This window comes from Heterodontus francisci, chromosome 30, assembly GCF_036365525.1.
Source record: "Heterodontus francisci isolate sHetFra1 chromosome 30, sHetFra1.hap1, whole genome shotgun sequence".
In the NCBI taxonomy this organism is placed as follows: domain Eukaryota; kingdom Metazoa; phylum Chordata; class Chondrichthyes; order Heterodontiformes; family Heterodontidae; genus Heterodontus; species Heterodontus francisci.
Genome location: NC_090400.1, coordinates 42,686,772 through 42,710,640, shown reverse-complemented (window position 1 = coordinate 42,710,640; position 23,869 = coordinate 42,686,772). Strand labels below are relative to the sequence as shown.

The window sequence follows — 23,869 nt, the reverse complement described above, 5'->3', positions numbered from 1 at the left end:
ATGTAATCACATCAATATTCTCTTACCAACGAATCTCTCTTGGAGTACAACAATACTTTTCCAGATGAATATTGTGGAGTGAAGAAGCTTCTAATTAAACATTACTTTCTAATGATCTAATAAAGACCATGTTTGCATCTAGGTTCTAAAGATTGTGTTTTTTCCCAAAAATACCGGGTTCGATTCTGGGTACTGCCTGTGTGGAGTTTGCAAGTTCTCCCTGTGTCTGCGTGGGTTTTCTCCAGGTGCTCCGGTTTCCCCCCACAAGCCAAAAGACTTGCAGGTTGGTCGGTAAATTGGCCATTATAAATTGTCACTAGTATCGGTAGGTGGTAGGGAAATATAGGGACCGGTGATGGGATTAGTGTAGGATTAGTATAAATGGGTGGTTGACGGTCGGCACAGACTCGGTGGGCCGAAGGGCCTGTTTCAGTGCTGTATCTCTCTAATCTATACTTTATTCATAAAAAATTGCAAAACAAATTACAAAACAGTTCAAATTTTACATTTTGCAAAGTGCAATAGAGATCAGATTCCTTTATTCCTGTTTACTGACAAGCAATATGTCTTAATTTATTTGTAATCCCCACCCCCACCCTGGCAACAGGATACCAAGGATCCCTATCAGCGTGTGGTGATGCTGTCAGTCTGCACCCCCATCGTTTATGACGCATTTGAATGCAGACGACGCCCGATACAGCGGCTCAAATGCGGTCGGTATCGGTTTGAGCGGACTTTTAAACAAAACTGCACTCAAGCTGTACAAAGCGCAGTCTTCCGCTAACTGGTGAAGCTTACCGGAAGGAAACATGGAAACGTTTTCCCTATTGCTTAGCAACTCTTAAACGCAAACACAGAAGTTGGACAGACACTATTCTTACGAAAGAGGTGCAGGTACTTTTGCAGTAAAACAGAGAGGTAATCAGTTTATACGAGTTGAATTTAGATCAAATTTAATAAAAACAAGATCCTGTTGGATAGAGACAAGTACGCAGTATTGTACTTTCCGATACTTGTGTCAGGGAATACATATGAAGCAGAGGGAACACTTTTCACCAGTTAAAACTTTCCAGAGAAATTGGTGGGAAATTAACAATACTTTATGCGTTAATTATTGGATGTTATCGTCAAGATTATTTAGTAATGTACTGTAACAGCTGTAGCCATCCTGTTTACAAGCCTTCTTTTACCATAATCTCAATGACTTTCACTTAAAATAAAATTGCCGATATTTTGTTTTAGAATAAAAACAAAGTGCTGGAAATACTCAGCAGGTCTGGCAGCATCTGTGTAGAGAAAAGCAGAGTTAATGTTACAGGTCTGTGACCTTTCATCAGCACTTGCATTTGTTGTAAAATTAGCTTTAAATTAACCAGTAGTTTAATATAATCCATGGTTTAAAAATTCTGGCAACCTATTAAACTGCGTTAACGGAATAACATTGTCACGTGTTACACCGCACACACACACACACACACACACTCTCTTGCAAGTATTGATGATGTATATAAAATGAATAATCTAGTTCAAATTAAAAATAGATGGGAATTGTGAGTTTATTGCATGGTATATAATATTGTGCCACTAATAGTGAATTATTTTATTAATGTGCTTTATTAGAATGTAATTTCAGGTGATAAATCAAGTAAGATTACTTAACATTTAGGTGTTAATATTTTGCACGAGGCATTGCAAATACCTAAAATCAGTTAACGTTTGTGCTGCAAGGTAGCGGAGTTAACACCTGTTATAATAACACAATGAATGTTTATTTCAGCAAATAAAGTAAATCATGGCTACCAATCCTGAAGATGAAGAAACTTCTAAAGCTGTGTTAGATACAGATGTAGATCAAGGGATCATCACAAGTGAAAACAATTCTCAGACTACAGCAACGTATAATGAGAAAGATCCCACTCAAGCTACTACTGAAGGTAAAGTAAATGAAGATGGCAGTGAAAAAATGCACAGAGCTTCAAAGCGAAGTGCTTCTCTTGCAAGTGGAACACCTGCGAGTGTAGCAGATGAAGATAGCAGGAAACCAAGTTATGGAGCTTCTCAGAGAAGTGTTTCTCTTGCAAGTGGAGCACCTTTGGGTGTAACAGATGAAGATAGCAAGAAACCAAGTTATGGAACTTCTCGGAGAAGTGTTTCTCCTGCAAGTGGAACACCTTCGGGTGTAACAGATGAAGATAGCAAGAAACCAAATTATGGAGCTTCTCAGAGAAGTGTTTCTCTCGCAAGTGGAACACCTTTGGGTGTAACAGATGAAGATAGCAGGAAACCAAGTTATGGAGCTTCTCAGAGAAGTTTTTCTCTCGCAAGTGGAACACCTTTGGGTGTAACAGATGAAGATAGCAGGAAACCAAGTTATGGAGCTTCTCAGAGAAGTGTTTCTCTCGCAAGTGGAACACCTTTGGGTGTAACAGTTAAAGATAGCAGGAAACCAAGTTATGGAGCTTCACAGAGAAGTGTTTCTCTCGCAAGTGGAACACCTTTGGGTGTATCAGATGAAGATAGCAGGAAACCAAGTTATGGAGCTTCACAGAGAAGTTTTTCTCTCGCAAGTGGAACACCTTTGGGTGTAACAGATGAAGATAGCAGGAAACCAAGTTATGGAGCTTCTCAGAGAAGTGTTTCTCTCGCAAGTGGAACACCTTTGGGTGTAACAGATGAAGATAGCAGGAAACCAAGTTATGGAGCTTCTAAGAGAAGTGTTTCTCTCGCAAGTGGAACACCTTTGGGTGTATCAGATGAAGATGGCAAGGAGCCGAGTTATGGAGCTTCTCAGAGAAGTGTTTCTCTCGCAAGTGGAACACCTTTGGGTGTAACAGATGAAGATGGCAAGGAACCGAGTTATGGAGCTTCACAGAGAAGTGTTTCTCTTGCAATTGGAACACCTTTGGGTGTAACAGATGAAGATGGCAAGGAACCGAGTTATGGAGCTTCACAGAGAAATGCTTCTCTTGCAATTGGAGCAGTTGCGGGTGTAGCAGATGAAGGTAGCAGGAAACCCAGTTATGGAGCTTCACGGAGAAGTGTTTCTCTTGCAAGTGGAACAGTTGCGGGTGTAGCAGATGAAGGTAGCAGGAAACCCAGTTATGGAGCTTCACGGAGAAGTGTTTCTCTTGCAAGTGGAACAGTTCTGGGTGTAGCAGATGAAGGTGGCAGGAAACAAATTGATGGAGCTTCACAGAGCAAAATCTCTATTAGAACTGAAGTAATTGATGTATCAGATGAGGATGGCAGTCGCACTTTTCATCAATTGTCAAAAGGAAGTGCTTCTCTTGCAACTGGAAAAATAACAACTGAAGATCACCACACAATTTTTCATCAAGCTACAAAGAGAAGTTTTTCACTTGAAACTGAAACAGTTTTGGGTGTAACAGATGAAGATGGCAGTAACCATTTTCATCAACTTGTAAAGAGAAGGGTCTCAATTGCAGAAACTGTAACAGATCAATATGGCAGTAAGGCTCCTACTGAAAAGAAAATCTTTGAGGATGTGCTGGATGAAACTGACACAGAACCTTTTGGTTCTGTAATGTATGATCCATCTGTGCCTAAAGGTAGATTGCAAAGTAAAAGAGCTTCTTTTCAGACTGCAGTAATTGAAGGTTTTTCACTAGATGATACAAAGGAAGATGATGACAGCGAAGGAGACAAATTACTTTGGAAGAGAATGTTTGAACGAAAAGTAGCAAAGCGTGTGCTAAAATTACAGGACCAGAAGTCAATCTTTCTCAAAAAGCGCAGACCTGAAAAAGCTATTTTAGAAAAGAAGGTCCCAATGGATTTGTTGACAAAGGAATGGTTTAATGAAAATAAAGTGACAGTGCAGACCCGTATATACCTACTGGAAAAGTTGTTGCCTACCCTGATTCTGGGACTAGAGAAGCTGCTAATGGAAGTTGAAAAAAAAAGTTTGACTGTGTTGGAGGCACCACATCCTTACTTTAACCCCATTAATTTCCTGGCACAATATCTGATAAGGAATAATCCACAGTACTGCAGCTTCCCAGAAGAAGATCCATATATACTTGGCTTGAAGCATGTGGTGAAACAGCTGAAAACTCATGTTGACATCAAAGATAACAGGCAGGATATTGCTTTTCAAAGTACCTATTTGCTGTAGATTATTAAGCTGCAGATGTTTCGTCATAGATTTCTTCCAACCACCTTTATGGATCACTGCCTAGAAATTAGGGAGTGCTCGGGGGGTTGAGGGTATGCTGATATTGGGCCTTGACATTGTAATTAGTAAGACATCAGGGCCTCAGGTAAATATTTCTATAGATTGAGCTGGTGAGGGGGAGGTAGCAAGACAACACAGGCCTCGGGTCAGGCTTGGGAGTTGGGTGATCGGGAGTAGTGGGGCCTGGAGGAGGGAGATTAGGACTGGTGGAGGTTCAAGAGGGAGATTGAAGATCAGATCTGGGAGTCTGGGAGATCAGGTTGGGCCGTGGTGAACGATCAGCAGTCAGGAGGGGCAGTGTTGTTATTGGGAAGAGTGTGTTGGCAGGTCAGGAGCAAAAATCAGATGCTTCAATGTGGAGTTGAGAGATGCACCCCTGCTCCTGACTCCACAAGTTATGTCTTCTTTGTTGCAGGAGATCTGTAGGGCTGATTTCCCTGAGTGAAGCCCATGCTGGCACTGGCTGCCTCGGGGCACATCAATATTGGAGCAGGGAACTCAAGCAGGTGTTTGACCACTTATTTGCAGATGCAAAGGGACAAATGCCTGTTTCACATGTAGGAAAAGGTACCTCTTGTTTGTTCTTACCCAATATGGCAGGTGGCGCACTTCGGTCCAGAATTGTGCCTTCTCTTCATACAGCTATTTGGGGCCTGAGTATGCTATGTAGAACCAGAGAAATGGGTATTATGCAGCTCAGTTTCTAGGCTCACATCATTATATCAGATTAAATTTGGATCAGCCTTGTTCTGATTTAACTGAATTCCAATTCCATTATACATCTTAACATTGGTGTGAGTTGGGTGTGTAATATGTCAGTTATTTCATGGCAGAAGTGAATGAATTGTACAGCATAAACACCACAGTAAAGTGAAATTAAACATTTACTCAAGTTCTGAAAGGAAATAATACTGAGCTTAACATTATTCCACAATGCAGATATTATATGCCCATGTTTTGTCACTGATTGCAAACAAATAGGCAATAAAAATCTGAAATATCTTACTGGTATATCATTAAATGTTCAAATGGGATAGGTGCCAAGACACATTGTTTGTAAAATCGCTGAGAAGACTAGATTGTATCTCTGATAAATATAAGGGAGAGAATATAGAAAAACCCCATGAGAAATATATAGAAACAAAAAACAGAGCTTAGGAAGGCTAAGAGGGAGTATGAAAGAAGAGTGGAAGTCAACATAAAGGGAAATAGCTAGGGCTAATCAAAGCATTGTCAAAGGAGAGCAGGAGCATTCAGTGAAGAACAGGCAATCTTGCACTTTGAAAATGAATGGTCGCAAAATCCAATCACCTCAATTTTCAGGCATGGGGGCGGCGGTTCACAGCATGCCTACGCCTGTTGGAAACAATGTGGGGAAAACAGAAAATTGATTTACCCACCTCATTTCCATGATTGTGGCATCAAAAGGTGCAGACCCCATGCAGTCCTGGTGTCCATATCGATGCAGGCTACCTCTGTGCATTCCAGGGGGCTGGGTTGTGTTCATTAGAAAGCATGGGCAATATTTTATCCTGCTCTTGGCGATGTGAACTGAGGTTGGGGAATAGGGCGGGCACACAACATGGCAAGGGTACCATTCCCAACGTTGTTTAGGCCCCCTGCCACTTTGTCGGGGTGGGAAAGGACTCTTCCCACTTCTACTTCAATTTTGCGGAGGATGGAGGGGCCGGAGACAATTGAATGTGAGACCTGACAGCCTCCTCACGGTGTCAGGGTGGGGGTCACTGCTGGTGGCGACTGCCGTCTCCCTGGCAAGACTCCCTCCACCCCCCCTCCCACCCTTACCATCCCTCCCCCCCCCCACCCACCACCACCTAGTCGCTGGGGCCTGCATGACTGGCCAAAGCATCCCGACCCAATCACCTGTCCTGGGGTCTTTTCCATTCTTCAGTACTGCAGGCCTCCTGCAATACTGGCAGTTGCCACTGCTTCCAGTGGCACTGCCAATACTGCAGGGCTGGCAGCTCTGGAGGCGGGAGCTCATCCGTTAAAGGGACGGCATCCCCAACAACAGGCAGTTAATTGGCTGTCCACTGTGAGATTGCATCGGGCATCCAGTGGAGGGCCAAGGCGGGGTCTTCCCCCACCTTACGGCCCACCCAGGGACCCCTGTCGCCGGAGTAAAAACCGGCTCCATGTTCCAGACAGATGTTGCCTATTTAAAGTCAGAGTGCCTATAAAAGGAAAGCTCCAGCAATGCACTGCAGGCTGCTGGATAATTGGTTTTGGACACTCAAAGAGAAGTCACGTTGCTGTAAGGAAAGGAGAGAGTTCTGAGATTCAGCGATGCCATCCTGAGCGTACTGTGCCGGGAAGTTGAAGGCAGGATGGAGGCCATGTTTCCAGCGAAGGGCAAGAAGTCCTCCACATTTACCCTAAGAGAGTGGAAGTATAACACAACAGTAGTCAATGCCCAGAGTGCAGCACCATGGACCTGGCAGCAGTACCAAAAGAGGTTTAATGTCCTCACTCGAATGATCAAAGTGAGTGAATGCATCTGCAGATCACATCTCACACACACATCACTGCTCATTGCACCGCACCTCCATCACTGATGTAGCACCACACCCTTACTCTCAGGACTCACTCCTAATAGCCTGACACTACGAGTAGGATTTTTGTTTTGGGGTCAGGACCCCGACTTCGGTTACTTTTCTAAGTCCTGAACCAGCATCGCATTGGCACCTGAGGGTCGACTTGATTTTTGGCCAGCTGTCTAATTTGTGACCAGGGCGTGTACTCGCCGTCCAATTAATGGTTGGTAGGCAGGCACGCAAGACTGGGAGGGCCAATAGAAGGTCCTCCAGCCTTAAGAGATTGGCAGCTGCACCATCAGAGGTGAGAGCTGCTGATTTAGATAGGAGAGAGAGCGCGTCTCAGGATGGAGGTGCCCTCTGAAGAGCTTTTAAGTTTATACTGGAAACAGCTGTCAGACTGCTATCTTGGGGGGTGGTCGGGGAGTTAAAAATGTTATATGGAGCGCTGGCCCCACCTGGTATGCTGCTGGGAAGCTGTCTCCATTCATCGACCAAGATTTGGCTTCAGTGATGGCCTGACTACCAACTGGAAAATTCCAGTCAGCGTCTGCATTCTGCCCATTATAGGACCTTTAAGGGCGTTAATTGGCTATCTGCCTACCCCCACAACCCCACCCCGAACCATCAACTTCTAAAATAGCGCGTAGGTGGGAACATGCTGGCACGCCGGCTTGTGCTGGGAAATTGCAGGCCCATCCACCTCTGGTCTTGTCTTTGTGGCTGTTTAAAACTTCAGCCCTACACCACACCCACACACACTTTCAAAGCATAGCAGCTGCACAGGCACCTTTCATTTTCTACACATATCCCCAGCTAATCAACAATGGCAAGCATCACACTGACTCAGCCAATGGTATTCTGACCTCTTCCTTGCAGGAGAAGATGACACACAACAGGAGAGAAAGCAGGTTAAGTATAATGTGGGGAAGTGTGAGCTTATTCATTTAGTAGGAATAATAGAAAAGCAGAATATGTTTAAATGGTGTGAAACTGTTAAATGTCGATGTTCAGAGGGATTTAGGGAACCTGGCGCCACTGTCCATCCTCAAAGCGGAGCCACTCTTCAAGCTTCCGGCACAACGTGGCCGGGTGGTGACAATTCACCTCTACAACCCCCATGTTCCGGTGGTGGATGTACTCACCTTTCTCGCCAGGTACGTCAAGGCGGCCAACAGTAGCATTGATGTCAAGGACCCATTTGGGATTTGGACCAGCAAGTGGCAGGTCAAGGTGACCTTGAAGGTCGATGCCAATGGAGCCATCATCCATCCTCCCTCCAGCTTCGCTATCGGGGGGAAGTCGAGGCTTCTTGGTCTACGCCGGGCAGCCCAGAGTTTGTCACACCTGTGGCAAGTCTGGTCACATGGCAGCTAACTGCAGTACGGTTGTCTGCAAGAAAGAAAGCCATCAGACCAAGGACTGTAAGCAGAGTAAGTGTTGCAACTTGTGCAGTGAGGCAGGCCACCTCTACAAAACCTGCCCCAAACGCTGCCTCAGTTATGCTCAGGCGGCTAGGTCCAAGAAAAGGCCGGGAGAAGGAACGACGAAGGCTGGAAAGGAGACAAGCAACCTTCTCCACAGTGAGGAAAGTCTACCTGAGAAGGAGAAGAAAGGGGAGGCAGCTGAAACCAGCGACCCAGCACCTACCCTGCGCCCGGAAACCCCTCCTCCACAGACAGAATCAATGGAGGAGGAGGCAGCAGTTGGACAAACAGGTCAGTGGCAAGTGGTACAAAGGAAAACCACAAAGAAAAAACCTCCAAAAGCGGAACAGGCCATCACCCAAACCAGTGGCAAGAGGAGGCTACCGTCTGAGACAGACTACAGCAGCTCCTCTTCACTGGACGAGGAAGTGCCGGAACGACGGCACCTTCAAAAGAGGCGGCAGAACTCAAAGGAGCTGGAAGATAAAGCCCCCCAGCCCCCGGGCACTGGAAGCTGTGATGGGGCGGCGCACCCCAAACCCAAAGCGCCAAACCTAGCGACATGCGCGGCGCATCCCAGCTCCGGGACACTGAGAGCAACAACACGTCTGGCGCCCCCCCCCCCCCCCGCCCCCCCAGCTCCGGGAAGCCGGGAGAAGTGATGTTTTTGAGGAGGAACAGAGGGGAACAGCAGAGGACAGCCCCATCCTTGCTGCCTACAAGACCCCCCCCCCCGCCCCCCGATGTCACCCCAGTGTAACAAACCCTGCATGAGAAACCAGGAGGGGTTTCTGAGCCCAACTATCATGAAACAGCTTGCGTACACTATGGGTATGCAGGAACATACTGAAGGACTGGGACTAGCAAGGACAAATGGTATGGGAAGCAACAACTAACTTTAAAAATGGGTATAAGGATTGCTTCAATTAATGTGCGTAGCCTTAAATCCACTACGCGATGTGTTTCAACCTTGGATTACCTTGCCAAGGTCAAAGCCGACCTACTGTTTCTGCAGGAGTGTGGAATACCACACCTCAGCACCTACAGGCAATGGTTGCGATGATGGTCGCATGGGCCATCGATCTGGTCAGGGGGTAATGATTCCCGTTCCTCTGACCTGAGTATTCTGCTGCAGGGAGGTAACTTCACCATCTCCGAAGTTAAGGAGGTGGTGGGCGGTCGCCTCCTCTTAACAGATGTAATGTACAACAGTGCTCCACTGCGGTTGATCAACGTGTACGCCCCGGTTCAATGCAGTGAGCGGCTGACCGTCTTCCAGCAGCTCCCACTGCTGCTGGCGACGTCCAGGCTGGTCATCCTAGGCGGTGACTTCAACTGCGTCATCGATGCAACTGGATGATCCGGCAGAGACGACAGCAAATTGGACGCTACGTCCAGATTCCTAATGGAAACAGTAAAAGATGCCAAACTGCACGACGTCTTCAGCAAACCTGCAGATGGAGTGCAGCGTAGATACACATGGTCCAGAACGGATGGGTCTGCCCGTTCCAGGATTGGCTTCCTGTTTGTGTCCCATGCTGTCACGGTCAGATCCACCGATGTCAAGCCGGTGTTCTTCTCCGACCATTGCCTCTTACTGGCTGACTTTCACTTTCAGGACGACCAGTGGGTTGGCAGGGGGATATGGAAGCTCAATGCTACACTGCTAACCCCAGAGAACGTTGAGGAACTCAAAAGGGATTACAAAGGTTGGAGGACCGTGAAACCCCTCTTTGAGTCTCCAGTTAAATCGGTATCGAAGACTATATTCAGAGGATTGTAACCTGAAAATATTAATAATGACTTTTACATTGCAGACTTTCCACTCTTAAAGCAGAAACAAAGCTGAGGCAAAAGGAGAGGGAGCGACAGGAGAAAATTCGTGTGGACAAGCAAGAGAAGAGAAGAGAAAACCTTCGGTTGCAGTTCAGAGATTGGCTGCTGAGCACCAATGGAAACGTGATGCTTAGCTTGGTAAAGCACTTAAATCAGATCCAGTTTGTCAGCAACAAATCTGAGTCCAGATGAGTCTAATTCCTACCAACTATTCTAGTGGAATATCCTATATGATTTGATGTGAATTTTTGTTTCAAAAAGAAAATGTCACCATTGTTACGATCGGATGAGAAGGTGTCGAGGGGTCCCTCTCAGCCTTCACCTGGTCTTACTGTAACAGGGTTTAATTTTAAACACACTATGTTTTAGCTCCCCCTTGATAAATCATTGTTCACCGCTTTCCAAATATAAGGCAAAGAAACGAGCACAAACAGGTTTTCTTAGGTTGAAAGAAGAAAAATTTGAAATATATTAAACTTAAGCTCTAATTTGGTTAACGCCTACGGATACACGCTAGCATGCATTCACGATATACTCATGCAGATAGAGACAGAACAGAGCAGAAGAAATAAAGTGGAAAAATATGAGGCAATATCTGGAAAGTTTTTGTGATGGTTCTTCGAGCTCACTAGAGTCCTTGATTGTAGGTAGATTTTGCTTTTTGTTGCTGTAGGAGACTTTTCTGTCTTGGGGTTCATGTGTCTTCATTAGATTCAGAGGCTTGTGAGAAAGAGATGGGAGCAGACAGGAGAGATCTTCTCAGTCCAGGAGCAAAAGTCTTTCTGACTTCAAACTGTACAATTCAGAAAAAGCCAGGTTTCCAAGCAGATTAGTCATGTGTCTAACTGGGTCTGACCACATCTTGGATTGTATCACCTTAGCAGTCTCTGGAATGCACCTCTTACACACAATACCTGGTGATCAAGGTTCTGATGAAGAGTCACTGACCTGAAACGTTAACTCTGCTTCTCTCTCCGCAGATGCTGCCAGACCTGCTGAGTATTTCCAGCATTTCTTGTTTTTATTTCAGATTTCCAGCGTCTGCAGTATTTTGCTTTTACCTTTGTGTGTTGAATGTGTCAGGGAACGGTCCTTTGTCCTTCTAATCACCGTCTGTTACTATGCAAATGTAATTTCCAGCCATGGCTGATCTTTTTAACAAGTCCTTTCTTCACTCCAGTAACAGGTTAAAATCAATGTTCATGACAAAATTAATGTGCCTCATTCTTCACAGGTGAAGGGTTAGCATGACACCGCCACACCCAGCGGAATGAAATGTGATTTGAGAAAAGGCGAATTTCATTAAAAGGGTCAAGAGAAAATATGATACAGAAAAAAAAACATGCATTTCTCATTCATTCACAAATCATGAAACTTATTAAAACCGCCCCTCCCCCTTTTTGGCATCCTAGTAAACATGTTCTTTTATGGGGAAGTTTCTCTTCCATTTGCCCATTTCCATGTCTACCTAGGGTCTTTGTTCTTGCTGAGGTAATTTTTTTTCAGGAGAGTCAGTAGTAAGCGGGTCTATCCTGAATTCTCATTGCTTTGCTGAGTCATGCAAAAGCTTTTGACTTTGGGGGATGGATGGTTCTCTTTGGTTCTGACTATGGGGGAGGATTCTTTGTTAATCTCGCCTTTGTCCCAGAGGACACTTCTGCCCGCACGTATTTGTGCAGACTCTACTGCACTTCCCTGTGGCACTTCGATTAGGTGAGGCATCACCTCACAGTTTCTTTGCCCGCTAGAGTCTTTCTTTGTCTCTGCAGGTTCCTGTAAATGCTGTTATCAACTCTGGTGGGGTGCTTCTAGTATCTGCATTTACATAGGAGGATGTGGGGTCTAACTTTTCAAATTTTTCGGGGTTGGCTGATTGGCCAGTAGGGGTTTTCATCCGGAATTCCTCCCGGACTTCCTTTAACCTGCTCTCCAGCAGCACCGTCTCACCTTATCTCAAATCTGTTCTACTCCGCAGTTTCATCTCATCTTACGTCTCATCCGACGCATTAACAAAAAACTTTTTTTCTTCCTTTCAGGTGTTAAGGAACACAAGCTCCAGCAGCTGATGGGGACTAATGCCCCTCCAGATCCTCCTTCCGCTTCACTTCCCTCTGACCCCACCCCTTCTGATCTGACCTCTTGCCGTGTATTCACTATACCCTCTGACCTCCCCCTCTCTGATGCTGAGCGTTCTGTACTCAGCAAAGGTCTCAGTTTTATCCCCTTACGCCCCCACCTCAATGAATTTCGCGCTCGGCATGACGTTGAGCTCTTCTTCCGTCGCCTCCGCCTCCGGGCTCACTTCTTCGACCAGGAGTCCTCCCCCCGACCAGCAGACCCATTCACCCGCCTCCAGCATTCTCCCTCTACCTGGACCCCTCACCCTGGCCTCTTACCCGCTCTTGATCTCTTCATTGAAAACTGTCGGCGAGACATTGGTCGTCTCAATTTCTCTGCCCCCCTCACTCACTCTAACCTGTCCCCCTCTGAACTTGAGGCACTCCGTTCTCTCAGGTCTAACCCCGACATGGTCATCAAACCTGCAGACAAGGGTGGTGCTGTTGTTGTATGGCGTACCGACCTCTACCTTGCAGAAGCTCAACGCCAACTCACAGACACCTCTTCCTACCTCCCTCTGGACCATGACCCCACCACCGAACATCAAGCCACTGTCCAAAGGACTGTCACTGACCTCATCTCCTCTGGAGATCTTCCCTCTACAGCTTCCAACCTCATAGTCCCGCAACCCCGGACAGCCCGCTTCTACCTCCTTCCCAAAATCCACAAACGGGACTGTCCCGGCAGACCCATTGTGTCAGCCTGCTCCTGCCCAACTGAACTTATTTCTTCCTATCTAGACTCTATCTTTTCTCCGCTGGTCCAGTCTCTTCCCACCTACATCCGTGACTCTTCTGACGCCCTACGTCATTTTGACAATTTCCAGTTTCCTGGTCCCAACCGCCTCCTCTTCACTATGGACGTCCAATCGCTCTACACCTCCATCCCCCACCAGGATGGTTTGAGGGCTCTCCGCTTCTTCCTGGAACAGTGGCCCAACCAGTCCCCATCCACCAACACCCTCCTCCGCCTGGCTGAACTTGTTCTCACATTGAACAACTTCTCCTTCAACTCCATGCATTTCCTTCAAGTAAAAGGTGTCGCTATGGGTACCCGCATGGGTCCTAGTTATGCCTGTCTTTTTGTGGGATATGTCGAGCATTCTTTGTTCCAGTCCTACTCAGGCCCCCTCCCCCAACTCTTTTTCCGGTACATTGATGACTGTATCGGTGCCGTTTCCTGCTCCCGCCCCGAACTAGAAAACTTTATCAACTTTGCTTCCAATTTCCACCCTTCTCTCACCTTTACATGGTCCATCTCTGACACTTCCCTTCCCTTCCTCGACTTCTCTGTCTCCATCTCTGGGGATAGGTTGTCTACCAATATCCATTATAAGCCCACTGACTCCCACAGCTACCTCGACTACACTTCTTCACACCCTACCTCCTGTAAGGACTCCATTCCATTCTCCCAGTTTCTCCGTCTCCGACGCATCTGCTCTGATGATGCTACCTTCCATGACGGTGCTTCTGATATGACCTCCTTTTTCCTCAACCGAGGATTTCCCTCCACTGTGGTTGACAGGGCCCTCAACCGTGTCCGACCCATTCCCCGCACCTCTACCCTCACCCCTTCCCCTCCCTCCCAGAACCTTGACAGGGTTCCCCTTGTCCTCACCTTTCATCCCACCAGCCTCCATATCCAAAGGATCATCCTCCGCCATTTTCGCCACCTCCAGCGTGATGCCACTACCAGTCGCATCTTCCCCTCCCTTCCCCTGTCAGCATTCCGAAGGGATCGTTCCCTCCGCGACACCCTGGTCCACTCCTCCATTACCCCCACCACCTCGTCCCCGTCCCAGGGCACCTTCCCTTGCAATCGCAGGAGGTGTAATACCTGCCCATTTACCTCCTCTCTCCTCACTATCCCAGGCCCCAAACACTCCTTTCAGGTGAAGCAGCGATTTACTTGTACTTCTTTCAATGTAGTATACTGTATTCGCTGCTCACAGTGTGGTCTCCTCTACATTGGGGAGACCAAGCGCAGACTGGGTGACCGCTTTGCGGAACATCTCCGCTCAGTCCGCAAGCAGGACCCTGAGCTTCCGGTTGCTTGCCATTTCAACACTCCCCCCTGCTCTCATGCTCACATCTCTGTCCTGGGATTGCTGCAGTGTTCCAGTGAACATCAACGCAAGCTCGAGGAACAGCATCTCATCTACCGATTAGGCACACTACAGCCTGCCGGACTGAACATTGAGTTCAATAATTTCAGAGCATGACAGCCCCCCACTTTACTTTCATTTTTAGTCATTTTTAGTTATTTTTTCTTCCTTTTTTTTTTGCATTCCTTTTTACATTTTTTACAATCTTTTTTTGCATTTATTTCATTTCATCTTAGTTTGTTCAGTTTGCTTACCCACTGTTTTTTTCAGGTTGTTTTTCTTCAGGTTTGCACTTGCTGATGTTCATTATTCATTATATTCACACCTAATCTGTAGTAATGCTTTGTCTTTCAACACACCATTAACATATTGTTTGCCTTTGCTCCGTGACCTTTTGGTCAGCTATGTGGCCTGGTCCAATCTGCACCTTCTCCTTTGTTATCTGTTGCCCAACCCCCACCTCACTTGTTTATAATCTGTGACTTTTCTAATATTTGTCAGTTCCGAAGAAGGGTCACTGACCCGAAACGTTAACTCTGCTTCTCTTTCCACAGATGCTGCCAGACCTGCTGAGTGAATCCAGCATTTCTTGTTTTTGTTTCAGATTTCCAGCATCCGCAGTATTTTGCTTTTATTCCTTTAACCTGCCCTCTTGGTCACTTTTTCCCCTTCTCTTTCTAAACCTTTGCCAGCCTTGTGCTTGCCTGTCCCTTTTTTTCTCAGCGGGGTTCCCTTATAGTTCACCAGCCCCCTGCTAGAGGGTCCTACTAACACCGGTACAGAACTTAGGGGTGCAGGTTTCACTGGAGGTTGGTATTTCCCCTCAACCTGTCACATGTGGCAACTCCTGCAGTACTCCACCATATCTTTGTGGAGTTTTGACCTGTCACACTGCTGTCTTATGCAGGATTTGGTCTTTTGTACACCGGCATGTACAGCCACTGTAGTTTCGTGGTCCCTTCTTAATATTTCTCTCCGGTACCTCTGTAGCACCACTAACTGGTGAACTACTGTCTACTCCTTGCTCTCAGGTCTGTGAGGAGAACTCCATTTCCTCATCAGTACCTCATTCTTTAAATAGTAGCAATCAGGGACTCTGCTTCACTTTCAGACTGGGCAGCCTGTGGTAACTCTCGCAATACTGGGTCGGCTCGCTGAGCCTCAGCTAGGGGAAATCCTCATGGTCATCTACCTACAGTGCCAATACAGTCTTCTCTGGGGGAGCTGGTTTGACCGTGGCCTGATCGACTACACGTTCAGGGAAACTGCAGGGGTCCGTCTCCTGCCACGGCCCTGTCTCTCTGACCTCCTACGGTCTTTCTTTCACTACTGGGGGGCTTCCACCTTCACCCCGACAGATCATTACCTAGGAGCCAGTCAACCCCGTCCACAGGCAAACTAGGGACAATCCCTACGGTCATCGGTCCCAAATCTAGGTCGCACCCCAGGTGCACCTGGTGTACAGGTACAGGCATACACTGCCCTCCAATACCATTCACCACTATTCTGGTGTTCACTGCACTCTCTGGGGGAAAGGTCAGGCCTTTTCCCAGTAAAAGGGATCTACTGGCCCCTGTGTCCCTGAGAACTACTATGGGCTTGCTTGCCCCACTTGACGGTATGGAGTTACTTTCCCTTCAGACACAAAACCCTGACAGCCCTCAGGAATATTATTAAATTTTCCTGCACTTGCAGTAGTAAGCTTCCTGGATTGCACTCTTACTGTAGTTAAAGCCACAGCTTGTTCTGCTGTGCTTTCCATCAGGTTCCAGTCTTCACTAAGCGTGAGTGCCCTGATTAACCCTACAGGTTTTCCCTTTAATTTCCAGCAGTCAGCTTTTAGATGTCCTGCCTTATTACAATGGAAGCACACAGGTCTCCGTGTCTCACTCTTGCTCACAGCACCTTCCTTTTTGGCTAGAGGAGGGCCCCCTGTGTCTCCTGCTTTTCTTTCTCTCCCAGGACTGCTTGGGCTCCTATCACCTTCCCACCCTTTATCCTTTTCAGATTTGTGGGGGTGACTAGGAAAGGTTCTCCCCTGGGAAACCGACTTATCAATTAAAGCAAACTCATCGGCCAGAACGGCCGCTTGCCAGGCTCTCTGGACCCGCTGCTCCTCTACATGGGTCTTTATGGAAAATGAGAGTTTTTAAATTCTTCTAACAGAATTACTTCTCTGAGATTCTCATAGCAGAGCTGTACTTTAAGAGCCCTCAGCCACTGGTCAAAAGCCAGCTGCTTACTTCTTTCAAACTCCAGATAAGTCTGATTAGCTTCCTTCTTGAGGGTTCTAAACTTTTGGTGATACACTTTGGGTACTAATTCATATGCTCCGAGGATAGCATTTTTGTCAGTTCATAATTTGATGAACTCTAACCTGGCAACAGGGAATAAACCTCATGGGCTTTTCCAGTTAGCTTGCTTTCTAGTAAAAGAGGCTTGGTTTTAGTTGGCCATTTTAGCTGCCTTGCCAGTTTCTCAAAGGACACAAAAAACACTTCTACATCCTCCTCATTGAATTTTGTAATTAGTTGAGCTAGTTTTAACAATGTTGTACCCAGCCCTGAATTACGCTCCTCCATATTGGCCATGCTTTCACTGGGGTTACTCTGTCGCCCCCTAGTTAACTCAAGTTGCTTCAGCTCTCTTTCTTCACATTCTTTCTGGAATGTTCTTTCTCTTTCTCCTCTCTCGTTCCTTCTCCTGTCTTCTCTCTCTTTCTCTCTCTCCTCTCTTTCTCTTCATGTTCCTTCTGGAAGGCTCTCTCTTTCTCCCTCTCTCTTTCCTCAAATTCAAGTTTCCTCTGTTCCAGTTGTATCTTTGCTAACAATACCTTTTTGGAGTCTGCTTCTAACCCTCTTTCTGCTTCTTCAGATTCAAGGGAAAAAATGGTTGTCCACTAGCCTTAGGAGTTCAGACTTCCTAGCCTTGCCACATACAGTGATCCCACTCTGCTCAGCCATTTTCCTCAACTCCCCGGAATCAGCCTAGTGAATCTCTATTGAACTACCTACCATGCCAGTTTATCCTTTCTTAAATACAGGGACCAAAACTGTACACAGTACTCCAGGTGCGGCCTCACCAACACCCTGTACAGTTGTAAAAGACTTCCCTATTTTTAAACTCCAACCCCCTAGCAGTAAAGGCCAAAATTCCATTTGCCTTCTTAATTACTTGCTGTACCTGAAAGGTACCTTTTTGTGTTTCATGCACAAGAACACCCAGATCTCTCTGTGCTGCACTTTTTTGGAGTCTCACTCCATTTAAATAATATTCTGCCTTTTGATTCTTCCTCCCAAAGTGCATGTCCTCATGCTTTCCGACATTAAAGTCCATCTGCCAGGTTTTTGCCCACTCACTCAATCTATCTATATCCCCTTGCAGATTCCTTATGTCCTCATCACAACATGCCCTCCCACCTATTTTTGTGTCGTCAGCACATTTTGATATATTACACTCTGCCCCCGCCCCCAAGTCATTAATATAGATAGTAAATAATTGAGACCCTAGGACTGATCCTTGTGGCACTCCACTAGTTACGTTTTTCCAACCTGAAAAAGACTCATTAATCCCAACTCTCTGGTTTCTGTGAGTTAACCAATCCTCAATCCATGCTAATACATTACCCCCAATACCGTGAGCTCCTATCTTTTATGTGGCATCCTATGGAATGCCTTCTGGAAATCCAAATACACTCCATTAACTGGTTCCCCTTTATCAACTCTGCTTGTTATATCCTCAAAGAACTCTAGAAAATTTGTCAAACATGATTTCCCTTTCACAAAACGTGCTGACTCTGTTTGATTGGGTTAAGCTTTTCTAAATGTCCTGCTATTTTTTCCTTAATAATGGACTCTAGCATTTTCCCAACAACCGATGTGGCCTATAGTTTCCTGCTTTTTGTCTCCGTCCCTTCTTGAACAGGGGTGTCACATTAGCGGTTTTCCAATCCGCTGGGACCCTCCAGTGAGTTCTGGAATATTTCGACCAATGCCTCCACTATCTCTGCAGCCACTTCCTTTAAAACCCTTGGATGCAGGCCATCAAGTCCTGGTGATTTGTCAGCCTTTGGTCCCATTTGTTTGTCAAATACTTTGTCCCTCGTGATAGAGATTGTTACAAGATCTTTCCTCCCATTAGCTCTTTGCTTATCTGATATCTGTGGGATGTTTATAGTGTCCTCCAACGTGAAGACTGATGCAAAATATTGGTTTAAATTATCTGCCACTTCTCTGTTCCATGTTATCAATTCTCCAGTCGCATCCTCCAAGGGTCCCACACTCACTTTAGCTACTCTCTTTTTATATACCCGTAGAAGGTCTTGCTGTTTGTTTTTATATTTCTTGCCAATTTACTTTCAAAATCAATTTTCTCCCTCTTTATTTGCTTTTTAGTCATCCTCATCCTCATTCCCTAAAAAATTACCAATCCTCTGTCCTATCACTACTTTCCGCCACTTTGTATGCCTTAGTTTTTGATTGGCTACTCTCCTTGACTGCCTTTGTTAACCATGGCTGGTTCTTCCTTCTCGTCGAGTCCTTTTTGACCGGGATAAAATTTTGCTGAATGTTATGAAATATCTGCTTAAATCTCTGCCACTGCTCATCCACAGACCTTCCCCTTCGTCTATTTTCCCAGCCCGTTTTAGACAACTCTTTCTTCATGACTCCGTAATTGCCCTTGTTTAAGTTGAGGACACTGGTTTGAGACCCAAGTTGTGCACCCTCAAACTGAATTTGAAATTCTACCATGTTGTGATCACTACCCCCTAGAGGATCCTTAACTACGATATCTCTTATTAATCCTACCTCATTATACATTACTAGATCTAAAATAGCCTGTTCCCTGGTAGGTTCTGCAACGTATTGCTCTAAGTAACAATCCCTGATGCACTCTACAAATTTGTCTTCCATGTTACCTTTGCCAATCTGATTTGTCCAGTCAATATGCAGATTAAAATCACCCATGACAATTGTAGTGCCCTTCTTACACGCCTCTGTTATTTCCCGATTTATACTTTTTCCTACAGTGAGGCAACTCTTCTGGGGCCTCTTGACTAACTCCCACCCATGACTTCTTCCCCTTGCTATTCCTTGTTTCCACCCAAACTGATTCCACATCACTATCTATTGCACCTATATCACTACTCACCACCACACTGATAACTTTATCAACAAAACTACCCACCTCCTTTTCCTTTTTGCTTATTTTTCCAGAATGTTGAATACCCTTGAATATTGAGTTCCCAGTCTTGGTCACCCTGCAACCACGTCTCTGTATTAGCTATCAAGTCATATTCATTTATTTCTATTTGTGCCGTCAACTCATCTATCTTGTTACAAATGCTGCGTGCATTCAGATAAAGAGCCTTAAGCTTTGACTTTTTACCATTATTACTCATTCTGGTTCTAATTTCTGCTGCACTCTTCTGCTTATATTTTCTGCCCCTTCCTGTCACACTTTGATTACTGTTCGCCTCTTCACTATGCCGCACCTCTGCTATCTCGTTTCTTCTTGATTTTTTAAAACTTCCCTTCAATTGAACCCTCCCCCCCACTAATTAGTTTAAAGTCCTATCTACAACCCTAGTTATACGATTTGCCAGGACACTGGTCCCAGCATGGTTCAAATGAAGCCCGTCTCTACGGAACAGCTCTCTCCTTCCCCAGTACTGGTGCCAATACCCCATGAATCAGAGCCCATTTCTCCCACGCCAATCTTTGAGCCACACGTTTAGCTCTCTAATCTTATTTACCCTATGCCAATTTGCACGTGGCTCAGGTAGTAATCCCGAGATTACTACCTTTGAGGTTCTGCTTTTCAATTTAGCCCCAAGCTGCTCATAGTCCCTCAGCAGACCCTCTTTCCTCGTCCTGCCTATGTCGTTGGTACCTATGTGGACCATGACAACTGGATCCTTCCCCTCCCACTCCCAAGTTCCTCTCCAGCCCAGAAGAGATGTCCTTAACCTTGGCACCAGGTCGGCAACACAGCCTTCGGGACTCTCTATCTTTGCTGAAGAGAACAGTATCTATTCCTCTAACTATGCTATCCCCTATTACTACTACATTTCTCTTTTCTTCCCCCACTTGAATGGCACTCTGAGTCACGGTGCTGTGGTCAGTTTGCTCATCCTCCCTGCAGTCTGTGCCCTCATCCACACTGGGAGCAAGAACCTCATACCTATTGGATAAGGGCACTGGATGAGGCTCCTCCAAAGCTAAATTCTGGATCCCCATACCATCCTCACTCGCAGTCATACCCTCCTGTCCCTGAGCACGGTCCAAATTTGATATAATTAATCTAAAGGGTCTCCTGAAACACAGTGTCCAGGTAACTCTCCCTTCCCCGATGTGTCACAGTGTCCGCAGCTCAGACTCCAGTTCATCGATTCTGAGCCGCAGGTCCTCTGCTGCAGCTGTGGTCATCGTGGATTGCACCGGCCTCCACCAGCTCCCACATACTACAGCTGCAACACATCGCCTGTCCAGCCATCTCTATTCTATTTAATTAATTAATTTGGATGTTACATATTTGGATCTTTGATGCTATGTTTGATTTAAATTAAACTAAAAGTACCTGTTTAAACAATCAATTGTAATTAATACTTCTAGTCCTGCTCTGTGTTTATACTCTTATTATAACACTTACTGTCACGCTACCACAATTGAAAACATTTTAATTACCCAGCTCCTAATTTGAACCAGTACCCTCCCTGCTGGTCCTTCTCTCTCTCTCTCTATATATGGTAAATTATAAAATCCGCCTTAGTTTTTAGTTTTGATACTAATGAATCGATCAAGTCTTATTTTATATTTGATTAACTTAGATTAAGTTAAAAGCCTACTGGTATACTCACCCCGGCCTGCTTTCTGTTTCCCCGCGCTCTCTGTTGATTGTGACATCACTTTTCGATTTCTGATATGCCTCCTAACCTCACGCTCCTCTCCCGCTGCTCCTCTCCGAAACTCCGAGATTCTGGTGCACTTTCTGAATGTTCTCCTCTCCCACTGCTTCTCTCCAAGTGCTCCTCCAGGCCACACAAGGAAACTGTGGGCCTCTGCTGCCCCAGGATTTCTACCCCTCAACCAAAACACGATTACCCAGCCAAGCCCCGACAATCCACTTCTCTTGTGCAAGGTACTGCTGCCACCTGTCCCAGCAGGCAGCCTCCAATCTGCTCCATTTTAATGGCCAGGCAGCAATTCTGGTCAGGAAGTCAGCAAGCGGCACACTAATAAGGCCAAGCCATTAAAATCAGACGAGCCTCCCTGCTACTATTCCTGGACTCGCCGTCTGCTTGCTTGGTTGCTCAGCTGTGTTCCTGCTCAGAAGCAAAAATCAATTCCTTAATTTTATTTTTCAACACTGCTACATTATTCAGGGGTTTGGGACAGATCCAAATGTGATATTGGTATGAACCCGAAAATAATTTCAAAATTGTCTGCTTCCATTGTAGGCACAAAGTGTTCTGGTTTCCTTTTCGGAGGCTTTTGCTGATTATCTTTTTGAAACGTTTGAAGGTAAGGCCAACACCAAATGGTGATAAAAGTGTGACTTCTTTTTTGTTTTATTATCCACCTGCCCAAGACTTCTGTACTCTGTCCCTGTGGGTGCTAGCTCATACTGGGGTTAAGCTGACAGCAGCTCTCCAGTACTTCACCTGTCCAGCCACCAATATGTGGTTATTTGATCATGGAGACCATGACATCCGAGACCAAACCTACACCCATCTGACTTTCCAGCAGGATTTTCTAGTTAGCAATCAGCAATGAGAATGCTGGCTGATTTTCTTACTCCCTTATCCTGGAAGTGTTGAGATCTGCTAACTCAGGGAATGAAACCTGGGATATCCCAGTCTGTGTAGCATAGTTTTAATACAGGCAGTGCTTTAACCCACTAGACCAATGTAGGGAGCATAAGTTTAACCCACTTCACTACTGTTGATTATTTGACATGAAAATAATTCATCGGTAGCTGTCAAAACGTGATGCCAAACATGTAAAATTTGAAGAAATTTTCCAAATATCTTCAAAATAGAATGTTTCTAAATATTGAATTTGTATCATATATTTGATTTTCCCCTTCCTGCTTTGCAGACTTCCCCAAACTCATCCATTATTTACTGTTAGCCACGCGACATGTGACCCACACTCCAGACTGGCCAGTGTGCCGTTATGCGCTGACATTTTTTTGCTGCATTTTGACAGTCATCTTTATGATAACAGGCATTTGTCTGCAAAGAAGTATTTTTAGTTTGTAAGCAGAAAATTCTTGATGTTACTTACAGTCTAAGATAGCATAGCATGCAAAAAAGTGGTGCTTTTTAACATTAAACACACTGTATAAATGCAAGCTGTTTGTGTTGCATTTATATTTTACATGACCTTTGACCTACTTCAAATGAGCAATGTCCATGAGGTATTTTTTTTAAGCCCCTTTTTTAAGCAGCTGGCCCCTGTAATGCTGTTGTCCTTTGAAACCCAATGGTAACTTTGAAGACCTGCATTTTCATGTTTACAGTGCTGTTGGTTTACCCTAGATAGGTTGATTTGCCTTTGGAGAAAGGACTATACATCTGCAGTCGGCTGCATTCCAGAAGTATAAATATGTCAAAGAGCACAGACCCTTGCACTTTCTAACAATATGATTCAATTGATAAGAGGGTCACTTTTACATATATGCAGATGGTGGTAGAATGGAGGGAGAGGTGACAGAATTAATTGCTGCCCATTTGGAAATGGTTTGCCATTTATGGCCTGGCATATTGAACAAAGATTGTGACTATCAGACTTCAGTATGGAGAGGTGGGAGATGATAGAGGTGGTTTCCCTTTTCACCTCTCAACTGACTGAAGACAGTGTGTTTTTAAAAAATGTTTTAACCCCTGAGTATTTTAATGGTCAACAAACAGACAAATAACAGGTTTTCTCATAAGTTTAAAAGAAAGATAAATGTTTATTATATAACACCCGAAAATACATGCAACTTCACCCACTCTCACATACATACAGATGCACACACACAAGAAAAGATAAAGATTAAAAGATAACATGTGTTTAGGTTTTAAAAAGAGTTCGCTATAAACCTTGCTTTTTCCTGGGATGAAGACTTGGCACAGTGCAGGCCTGGTTTTTTTCCTTTTTTATGCTTCACTGAAGAAAAAACTTGGAAGATTGAGGAGGATGGATCTGTTGTTGCAGACCTCTTTGGTTATCTCTCAGTCACAGTTCAATGGCAAAAACCCTGGTCTGATTTCTCATGTATGGAGTTCAGGGCCCCTTCCAGTCTTTGGCTACTTGTAATTTAAAGATGGTGCTCTTAGGCAGGGTCCTTCCTCCTCGCAAGAATAGTTGGAATCAATCTTCTCCTTCAGGCTTTGTCTGCACTGAATATGCTTTTACTAGCCTCCTTATTAGAAACCTGGGGGGGGGAGTTTTATGCTCTCCCCTACTGCGGGCTTGGAAGCAGGGAGAGCACATAATCGGGTGGGGTGGTGGCAGAGGAACTGCGCCATCTTCCCGCCTCCGCTGACATTAAGTCTGGAGTGGGAAGGCCTGTAAATGGCCTTCCAGCCCCGCCGCCAATTGAAGCCCTTAAGTGGGCAATTAATGCCCAATTGAGGGCCTCATCC

General features: G+C 45.5%; 1 protein-coding gene across 4 annotated transcripts in view; it reads left to right on the top strand.

The window, feature by feature from the left end:
• The first annotated feature begins 714 nt into the window (after positions 1 to 714).
• Positions 715 to 23,869, top strand: part of LOC137346711 (serine-rich adhesin for platelets-like) — a 109,387-nt gene continuing 86,232 nt past the window's right edge. For 2 of the 4 annotated variants that reach the window (XM_068010445.1, XM_068010442.1), the window contains exons 1-4: positions 715 to 918; positions 1,778 to 4,098; positions 9,995 to 10,151; positions 21,695 to 21,758. In XM_068010445.1, the coding sequence (XP_067866546.1) occupies positions 1,793 to 4,098; positions 9,995 to 10,151; positions 21,695 to 21,758 (2,527 nt within the window). In that variant the 5' untranslated portion in view covers positions 715 to 918; positions 1,778 to 1,792. The remainder of the gene's footprint in view (positions 919 to 1,777; positions 4,099 to 9,994; positions 10,152 to 21,694; positions 21,759 to 23,869) is intronic. The other 2 variants (XM_068010443.1, XM_068010444.1) reach the window with 2 other exon arrangements.